This window comes from Lolium rigidum, chromosome 5 (genome assembly GCF_022539505.1).
Source record: "Lolium rigidum isolate FL_2022 chromosome 5, APGP_CSIRO_Lrig_0.1, whole genome shotgun sequence".
NCBI lineage: Eukaryota > Viridiplantae > Streptophyta > Magnoliopsida > Poales > Poaceae > Lolium > Lolium rigidum.
This window is the reverse complement of record NC_061512.1, coordinates 13,807,567-13,818,010: the sequence shown is the minus strand read 5'-3', so window position 1 is coordinate 13,818,010 and position 10,444 is coordinate 13,807,567. Positions and strand designations below refer to the sequence as shown.

General features: G+C 50.4%; 1 protein-coding gene across 1 annotated transcript; it reads left to right on the top strand.

Annotated features, from left to right (window-relative positions):
* Positions 1-203: 203 nt before the first annotated feature.
* On the top strand, positions 204-4,454 carry LOC124655639 (G-type lectin S-receptor-like serine/threonine-protein kinase At5g35370). Its single transcript, XM_047194503.1, has 3 exons — positions 204-267; positions 1,694-1,878; positions 3,282-4,454. The coding sequence occupies exons 1-3, from the start codon at positions 204-206 to the stop codon at positions 4,452-4,454; spliced, it is 1,422 nt and encodes a 473-aa protein (XP_047050459.1).
* The last annotated feature ends 5,990 nt before the right edge of the window (positions 4,455-10,444 follow it).

Genomic DNA, 10,444 nt, shown 5'->3' with positions numbered 1-10,444 from the left:
ACGGAGTCGAGCGAGGACCTTGCGCGCGTAGGCGATGGGAGGGCTCCGCGTCTTCGTCCTCCATCGTTGACGCTGCCCTTGATCTCACACATCATCCCATCGCCTTCACAGGTTTCGCCTCTGGAACACCATGGCCAAGCCCTCGCCCAGCACGCTACCGTCGCCACCGCCCGGAAACCGCGCCCGCCTCCAACCAAGTCGCCATGGCCGCCTCCGCCAGAGCATCATGGCAGCGCCCCTCTCCTCTCCTCTCCTCGCCGAGCAAGAGTCTAAGTCTAAGTCTAAGTCTAAGTCTAAGTCTAAGTCTAAGTCTAAGTCTAAGTCACAAGTCTAAGTCTAAGTCACAAGTCACGCGATAGCCGACGCGCGGCTGTGGTGATGGTCACCTTGTACTTATAGAGAGAAGTTTTGGGTATTGAGTTTCGAGATGAGAGAGCGATGGGGGAGGAAGAAGATTGACTCAGATCACTTCGTGTCTCTCGCGCCGTTGATCGTCCGGAGCGATAGACCGCTCAGATGCATCTTCACGCGGATCGCTGACATGGCAATATGTCTCGTGAGACCAAAAGCCATGCCTAATTAATAGGAAAGCAATCCAAATCATGATAATAATTCCTCTCGATCAGAGCAATCCGGGAAACCAGGCGCTCGGTTAAATCACTCCCGAATTTCTGGGGACATGGATCCCGTATTTATTTTCATTGGGCCTCCCCAGTTAAAACAAGAGAGGCTATAAGAACGCACAAAAAATAGGCATCTTTGGCGGGGCCGTACCTATTGAGTACGAGCTCTGATTTGGGCGTGCGACATGTCATCGGAATCGTCTCGAGAAGTTAGGATTTCACGGAAACCCCAAACCTGCGATTTTCGGGATTCAACAATTAACATGTCAAGGGATTTCATTTGCACTAAGTGGCCAGTTTCTCTCTCTCAAGATTTGGTAGGCTTGATAGAGGCGACGAGTGCGCTATATCACGTTGTTCCCCTCTTCTAGGATCATTTTGCAAGCCCTTTGGAGTGTGAAACCTAACCCCACTCCCGCTTTGGCGCGAAGGAAGTTTTAGCTCCTCTCTTTCGTGCATCCCCATGCCCGCCTTAGTCGATCTCAGAAAACCCACTCTCTCCGGCCGCAACAACGTGGCCAGCTTGCACCACGGTGGCTTCCCCGAACCCGCCGGTGGTCGCGGAGTAGTTAGCGCCACGCATATCGACCCTGCCCACCGCTTTGCTCCTAGATGTCTTTTCCCAGCGCCGACACGTTTGGTTGAAGCCAGATTTAGGCCTCTCGCGGAGCCTTAAAGGAGAATTCCGGCGTCGGAACTCAAAGCACCTACGTAAGTAGAGATTTGTTGTGGCGCATTTTGCCGCACTAGAATGGATTTTGTACAGACACGTGTATGTGTGTGTGTGTTGTGGACCGTAGATTTATCCATCGAGATTCCCGCTCGCTGTGGTAGATGAAAAAAGTAGCTTTCTCTCTCCTTTTGTCATTTATCCGAATTACAAAGCAAAACGGATGGCGACGGAAACAAAACACTCGTAGTAAGTAGTACTCCCTCCATCTCACAGCTTAGGGCGTAATATTTTTTGCAGTTTTTACTCATAGCTTAAGGCGCTGGGTCGTAGGCATTGCCATGATCCCGATTTTGCCCTTGTTTCCTTGTTCTCTGTGCTCCTCAAAAACTGGTCGCAGTTATTCTCTTCCATCGGCAGTGCTTCGACTTCTACGCCGAGTTACCATCCGCCGCCTCCCGCGAGCTCTCCCTCCACCAACAGCTCCACTTCCTGCTGCCGAAGCTCTACGTCCAGCTGCAGCACCATGTCCATGTCTGCCTCCATGTCCTGCTGCTGAAGCTCCACGGCCAGCTGCAGCACCATGTACGTCCATGTCTAGCTGCAGCTCCATGTCCTACTACTGCCAAAGCTCCACGTGCAGCTGCAGACTCGCCAACGAACGGAGAGGCCCCCGCGTTCCATGTATGTCCATGTCTAGCTGAAGCTCCATGCCCTCCGCGTTCCATGGTGCGGTAGCTCCATGGTACCTTGTCCTCGCCGTTTCGTAGTCACCATGAGCAACCCAAAAAAAGTCCATGCGTTGGGAGAGAAGGTACGGGAGAGGAGACAGCGCGAGCGACAGCTCCTGGGAGAAACGAAGAGCTCACGCTTTGTACGAGAAAGGAATCAAGGAGAATTACTGCCTTGCATGCAAGGGTAAAATGGGAAAGCGACGGACTCTTTCTCTCCTGACGAACCTCCCCTTAATAACTGTGCCCATATTTTTACGCCCTAAGCTGTGAGATGGAGGGAGTATCGTATTTGTGTTTGCTGCAAGTACTCGACGGCCGAGATCCTGGTTTCTTCCAACACGTGGAGTAGCTAGTAGCTAGTTGTGGTTACGGCAAAGTTTGTTCTCCCCGAGAAGAAATGATTTTTGGTTGGTTGGAAGAGATATGTTAGGCCGATGCGTGGAGTCGTATATACTTACTATGCACACGATAAATCGGTCCAGTTGGAAAGCGCGTGGACGTGCACTTGGCAAAATGCACTCCGGCCGTACGTCACGTTTTGTTTGTCAACCTGAGGTTGGGTGGTTAGGAGGGTGGTTGTACTTGCACGCACTGTAGCTTAACCCGGCGTTTGACATCCGTGTGTCTCATAAAGGTGGAATATTCATTCGAGTGGGAGGCGGCGTTCGCTCGACGGCGATGGCGTCGTGGTGACTTCAGTCAATTTCAAGATCCAATCCGCCGGCTCAGTCTTCCGGAGGTGCTCATAGGGGTAGGGGTGTGCGTGTGTGCGTTCATAGGGGTGAGTGTATGCGCGTGTATGTGAGCGTCTGCGTTTGTACTGTGTTTCTCAAAAAAAAAAAAAAAAAAAAAAAGACGAGGAGACGCGAATTAACCGGCCGTCACATCTCGATCGATCCTTTTGTACGGAGCCCGAACTCCTCCTCGCAGCGGGCGCGCGCGTCTTCTGCGATTCGTTGAACGAGTCAGCTAGGACATCCTTTTGTACGGAGCCCTTTTCGGATGCGCGATCGATTCGTTCCAGAGTCAACCATGCACGCCTCTTTTATTTTAAAGAAGAAAAAGAAAAACGCAGGCAACTCACCTGCGGGCGCGCGCGGTACGGGATTAATTAATGTTGAGCTTAATTGGTTCAAAGGAGCTAGCGGGCACCTAATTAATCAAACACGTACGAGGTAAAACGCGATCAAGTGGCCGGTGGAATGTGCGCGGCGCGGCGGGTGCCAGGCTGGCAGGCTCGCTGATGCGGGCTAGGACGAGGAGGTCGTCGTGGAGGGGTCCGCTCTAGCTGCCTCCGGCGGGATAACGAGGACCACGACGACGACGAGCGCTGATCTGGAAGCGGCGACCAGCGGGTTCAGGTCGCAGATCGGCTCCGGCGGGTTCGGGTCCGTGTACCGCGGCGAGCTACCCGACCGCAGCACCGTGGCCGTGAAGCGGATGAACAGCCTGGGCACGCAGGGGCGGCGCGAGTTCCTGACGGAGATCGCCGTGATCGGCAACGTCCACCACGTGAACCTGGTGAAGCTGCGCGGCTTCTGCGCCGACCACTCCCGGCAGCTCATGCTCGTCTACGAGTTCATGTCCCGCGGCTCCCTGGACCAGTCCCTCTTCCTCTCCCGCTCCGGCATCAAGAAGACGCAGGCCTTGCTGGAGTGGCCGGAGCGTGTGGGGGTGTGCGTGGGCGCGGCGCGCGGGCTGGCGTACCTGCACGCCGGGTGCGACCGCAAGATCCTGCACTGCGACGTGAAGCCGGAGAACATCTTGCTGGACGAGCGCGGCAGCGTCAAGATCGCCGACTTCGGGCTCGCGAAGCTGCTCAGCCCGGAGCAGTCGGGGCTGTTCACCACGATGCGCGGCACGCGCGGGTACCTGGCGCCGGAGTGGCTCACCAACGCGCCCGTGTCCGACAAGGCCGACGTGTACAGCTTCGGCATGGTGCTGCTCGAGATCGTGCGCGGCGCCAAGAACTCCAAGCTGCTGCTGCAGGACGACCACGACGACACCGCCAGCACCTCCGCCGTCTCCAGCAGCGCCTCGTCGGAGGGCCACGGCAGCTACTTCCCGGCGGTGGCGCTGGAGGCGCACGAGGAAGGCGGCCGGCGGTACGCGGAGCTGGTGGACGCGAGGCTCGAGGGACGCGCGAGCGCGGCGGAGGTGGCGCGGGTGGTGAGGGTCGCGCTGTGCTGCCTGCACGAGGACGCGTCGCTGCGCCCGGCCATGACCGCCGTGGCCGCCATGCTCGACGGCAGCATGGACGCGTGCGAGCCCCGGACGGACCAGCTCGCCTACCTCAGGATGTACGGCCGAGGCATCGTCGGCGGCGGCAGCAAGTGGAAGGGCTCGGATATCACCACCGGCGGCGCTAGCAGCAGCTGGTCGCCGCCGTCGTGCGTGTCCGCGCAACAGCTCTCCGCTCCCAGATAGTCATGACAGACACCTAAATTTTGTGCAAAGTTTTGTGTTACTCGATCAAAACGATGCCTTGTTTGTTTGTCGATTTTTTGTGTGAATATAGCATACAGCTGATACAAATCTCCGCTCCATTTTTTTTTTTGTTTTTTCTTGTTTTGCATTGCCCGGTAAATGTGTAGTAGTATCCTATATTCACACAGAAGATTGTAAATAGTTCAAAAATTAAGATACAAATCTCCGCTCCATCTTCTTGGATCTAGCACACATGATGACGACATATGAACTGAACCTAACATATGAATTGAGCAAACAAGGCCGGCCGCCCACTAGGAAAAATATAAATGGAAAATGGTAGATGGGTCAGTGCACCACATGGGCACAAATTGAGATCATAGTATTTTAACATTGAAGGGACATGTATATAAAATAATGCTCTATTTTATTAAAAAGTCTTGTTTTGTTTCAATTTCTGTCGGTGTGTTCTAATTCATTTCAAACCACCTTATCCTGTTCAAAAGCCAAAGCAGAATTGGGGCCCGGTGTAGTAGAAAGAAGAAACACAAGGAAAAATATAGGGGGGAGAACCATGATGGAAATTGCTATGGAAAGCAAGAAAGCCCGGAGATACAAAAATCTGCTCATCAAGGTATTATTCTGATTTTTTTTAATGTTCTCCAGAATAATAATTTTCTTTCATTTTCTAAAGTAATTGATATTGACATCTCTGATTCTGATGTACAATGCCACCTTAGTGAAAATTCAATAGAAGTAGATGCTAATGTCAATTGTTGTACTTCTGCTAGTAATAGCCCAAGTTCTAAATAGCCGGCTATATCCCGCTACGGCTAGAGGCTTCTTAGGCTAAAACAAGAGTAGCCGCCAATAGCCTCACTAAGTTAATTCAGCCCCAATTTAGCCCCTTAGCCAATAAGCTTCCTGCTTAGCGGCATAAAGTTTTGGACCAAATATTCATGCCCAATCTTATTTCTCAGCCAAAATCAATCCCACCTAACCCTGTCCCAAAATCCTCATTTCCCCCTTTTTCTCTTAAGTTGTTGCTGGTTAATATGGTAATATGTGGACAAAACTATGTCTAGAACTTTTGTTTATTCATATCTCTTATGTGACTTTGTTAATATGTTATGCATCTATAATTAATTATAAGGGATAGAGATAGAGATATATTCGTATCCACTATAATTCTTTGCAACACATATTTATAGTTGTCAAATATGTGTTGCTATATGGGTGGTCCTTTTGTTGTGATGTAACTTGTCGCAACATGCAACAATTTCTGTCAATGTATTCTTATATCATTTCAATTTATGTTTGTGCCCTTTGTTGGACTTAAATCATGTTTAAGGTCATGTACTTGGGACTTATTTAGCATGCTTGTCACTTTTCCTTCTTCATTTTTGTGATGGGGCCTCGAAGCTCCAATTAATTAAGCGTCGGTGGGAACATTTTACAAGCTAGACCCTCAGAAGAAGAAAAAAATATGGCACAACCCAACAAAAATACACAAAGGACCCTAAAAAGAAAAACTGAAACACTATCAAGTCCTTGGTCCTCTCCACCGTGATTGAGCCTCCATCGCCGGCCGCCATGACTCCGTCGGGGACGCACCACTTGGCGGTGAAACGACGCAGAGCTCCGGCGAGAAACTCTTGAAGGGGCCTCCACGTTGTAGGTTGCAGAACCGTCGTTACGGCGTTTGGAGGGGCCGCCACTTCGGCCATAGATCACGGCATCGAACATAGCCACCATGCGGTTCACTCCACCTTGCAGCGAGAACCATCCCCACCACCTTGCGGATGCACGAGTCGACATGCCGCCGCTCTTGATCCCCTCGCCTCCACGGCCCGCCGGAAGATGCATCGCAGCACCTCAAGTCCACCGCGAGAGGTGGCCACGATCCACAACTTTATTGAAGGAGACGGTGCCCTTCTCCACCGTCCTCGGCTCCAACCTCTGGAGGAGAAGAAAGAGAGAGACGAGCCCTACTCAGCCCGGGATCTGGATGCACGGATCCAACGCCCCTTTCCTCCTTCATGTTTGTAATCTTCACCGAGTATTTCTCATACTCGGTAAATAGTGGTTTTCCTTAGTATGGTTTTTCTTTTTGTGGTCGTTGTACAATGCCTATATTACTTGTATGTTTTGTGTTAAGTAAATAAATGATATAAATGGATTATTATGTCATCACGAGGCCTTTTGACTTACGCAACTTGGACTTGTTAACCTCGTTCGTTGTCAATCTTGCTTTTGGCACGATTATGTGTAGTACGGTACACGTTGCTTAGCGTTGAAAACGAGACATCACACGTCCTGTTGCTGCTACCACTTTCCCCTCTTCTTTCTTGCAGTTTCATGTCTGAAACAGCTTGCAGGCTGCAAGACTAGTGCAGTAAACAAATAAATAGATACCATTTGTTCAGAAATTCAGTTAAGATCACTCAGGCAAGACAAGGCACATTTAAAACACACGTACTACAGTAATACTACAGTAGAGATTCAGGAAAATTCAGACAAGGCAACTAGGCGAGGCATGAACCAGCAGCTAGGATATACAAAGACACATCTATGCATCCAACATGGTAGTACTCCTACTAATTAATGGTCTACATCGCATCGATCAACAAAAACAGGCATGCATCTGGCCCCAGCTTAATCAACTATATGGAAGGAGTAGAGGTAATTAAGTAGAGTGAGGAAGACCAGATCAGAGGAATTCCCCGCCGGGGAATCTGCCGGAGAACGCCATGGCGAGGATGAGGACGGCGAGGTAGAGCAGGAGGAGGGAGAGCTTGGTGGTGAAGACGGCGAGGAGGAGCTTGAGCAGGAACACCAGAAGCAGCAGGTTGAAGAGCAGCGTCAGCACCACCTCCACCCCCTGAGCCATATCACGGATGCAGGCGCTGTTAATTGTTTGTTTGGGTGGAGGCAGACGTCAAGATGACTGGAAATCAGAGGAAGCAACGAAATTTTAGATATGACGAAGATTGCTTTTTTGTTTTATTCGGATCGAATGGTAAGAAACGCAGCACACTGTGTGGATTGTTTTGATTTGGTTTGGTTTGATCTGATCTGTTTCCTCCGTGTCATGAAACATGTCGAAAGTTTGCTTAAATTCAAACAGATCTAAATACTATTTAGTTCTTAGATACATTCAATGTTGGATAAACTTTGGACATGTTTAATAGTGTTAAACATAGTAGTCCTACCTCTATACGCTGTACATAGGAACTCATATCCGTGTACAACACGCCTTGTATTACCTCCTATATATATACATGAATATGATCAGACTCGGGTCATCCGAGTAGTCTCCAATCTACCTGATCTTACATGGTATCAGGCCGGCCTCTTCTGCCGACTCGCTGATCGCCAGAAAAACCCTAGATCGTCTCGACTCGTCGACTTCATGGCGTCTCCGTCTAACAGCGCGCCCATCGCCCTCGGAACTCCGCCGTCTGACAAGATCACGCGTGCTAACTTCCCAGGCTGGCGCGCCCAAGTTCTACCCGCCATCCGTGGCGCCCGTCTGCTCGGCTATCTCACCGGCAAGACTGCTGCCCCGCCGGAAGAACTCGCCGACACGGCAGCCAAAGATGTTGCCGATAAAGCCCCGAAGATGGTGCCCAATCCTGCATATGACGACTGGATCGCGCTGGCAGATCGTGCTTAGTTATCTTCTCCAGTCGCTCTCCCATGAGGTTCTTCCTCACGTCCATCGGATCGAGCACGCCGCCGGTGTCTGGCAAGCCCTGGAAGAGATGTTTGTCTCACAGAGTGAAGCCAAGATTACACCGCGACGTACATGACAAAGATGCAAGGGTTCGTCGATGAACTAGCTATGGCTGGTTGCCCCGTCTCGGCCAGGGAACATGTGTCCTTTGTCCTTGCGGGCCTTGGTGGCTCCTACAATGCTCTGGTGGCGGCTCTTGGCGTTCAGACTACGCCGATCTCCCTCAGCCATCTGTATGCTCAGATTGATGCCTACGACCATCGCCAGGAGATGTTGCGCGGGTCCTCTGATGCTGATTTTGAGACCTCCGCCAATGCTGCACAGCGCCAACGTCGCCGCCGTCCCAACCAAACCCGCGGTGACCGCGGTGATCGCCGCGATGATCGACGCCCAGAACGCCGCGATGATCGCGCTCCCTCTTATGGCCGTGGCGGTGGGCGTGCACCACCTGGTGGCGGCCGGGGCCGTTGTCGCGGGCGCCGTCGCACGACACCGTGGGTGGATGTCACGTGTCAAATCTGCAACCGCGAAGGTCACAACGCCAAGGACTGCTGGTACCGTTGGCGAGATGAGGATGATGACTCCGATGACGACAAGGAAGCCCACATTGCCTCTTATGGTGTTGACACAAATTGGTACTCTAACACTGGCGCCACCAATCACATCACAAGCGAGCTGAACAACCTGACGGTCCGCGATCACTACAAAGGACATGACAGGGTCAACACGGCCGGTGGGCAAGGTATGCAAATTTCACATGTTGGTCATTCAATAGTTAGCACTCCTAATCAGAATTTTCAACTTCGTGATATTTTACTTGTTCCCAATGCCACCAAAAATCTCCTCTCCGTTCATAGGTTTACATATGATAATAAGGTCTTCATAGAGCTTCACCCTTTCTTTTTCTTGATCAAGGATCAGGTTACAAGGGAAATTCTTCATAGAGGGAGGTGTGTTGGAGGGCTCTATCCCTTCATCTCTTCATTGGTGGCACCATCATCATCAAAGCATGTGTTTCTTGCCTCCAAGCCGTCCAACAACAAGTGGCATAGTCGCTTAGGTCATCCATCATTTACTACTGTTAGGTTCATTATTAGAAAGAATAAGCTTTCTTTTGTTAGGGATTCTCACATTGAGTCGATTTGTGACTCATGTCAGAAAGCAAAGAGTCATTAGTTACCGTATCCAGTGTCCACTAGTGTTTCCTCTGCACCCCTACAGTTAGTTTTCTCTGATGTATGGGGTCCTGCTCCCACCTCTGTTGGTCGCCATGAATACTATATCAGTTTTATTGATGATTACAGTAAATTTACCTGGATATATTTGCTCAAACGAAAATCTGATGCCCTTGCTGCTTTTGTCAATTTCCAGAAACTGGTAGAAAGGAAACTAGACCGTAAAATTCTCACATTGCGGTCCGATCGGGGGTGAATATGAAAAATTAAACTCTCTTTTTCAGACACAGGGCATCTCTCACCATGTCTCTTGCCCTCATGCACATCAGCAAAATGGCTCGCGGAAAGAAAACATAGGCACATTGTTGAAGTAGGTCTTGCTCTCCTTGCCACCGCTCACATGCCTCTCAAGTTTTGGGATGAAGCTTTCCTAATCGCCACATATCTCATAAACATAATTCCTAGCAAAACTATCAATAATGAAACACCAGTTCATCGTCTCCTAGGCACTAAACCTGACTATAAATTTTTACGTGTGTTTGGTTGTGCATGTGGGCCCAACCTGCGCCCTTTACAACAAACACAAACTTGCTTTCCGCTCCACTCAGTGTCTTTTCTTGGGATATAGCCCTAAACATAAAGGGGTCAAGTGCCTAGAAGTCTCCTCTGGACGTGTTTATATATCTCGAGATGTTGTCTTCGATGAATATGTGTTTCCGTTCCAAAATCTACATTCAAATGCAGGAGCTCGTCTTAGACAAGAAATTTTACTCCTTGATTCACTAGTAGGGAAACGCTTATAGGTGGAGCTTAGTTCTGTGGCGCACCAGTAAAAATGCGCCACAGAAAGTTATTTTGTGGCGCATCAGGCAAGGTGCGCCACAGAAATAGCTTAATTTTATGGCGCACCAGGGAACCATGCGCCACAAAAACTTGGTGGGGCCCACACCCTGTCACCCCCAATCATTGGTTTTACTTTTTCTATGGCGCACTGACCCAAGTGCGCCACAGAAATACGTTATTCTGTGGCGTAGCTCCACGGTGCGCCACAAAAATAAGCTATTCTGTGGCGCACGTTG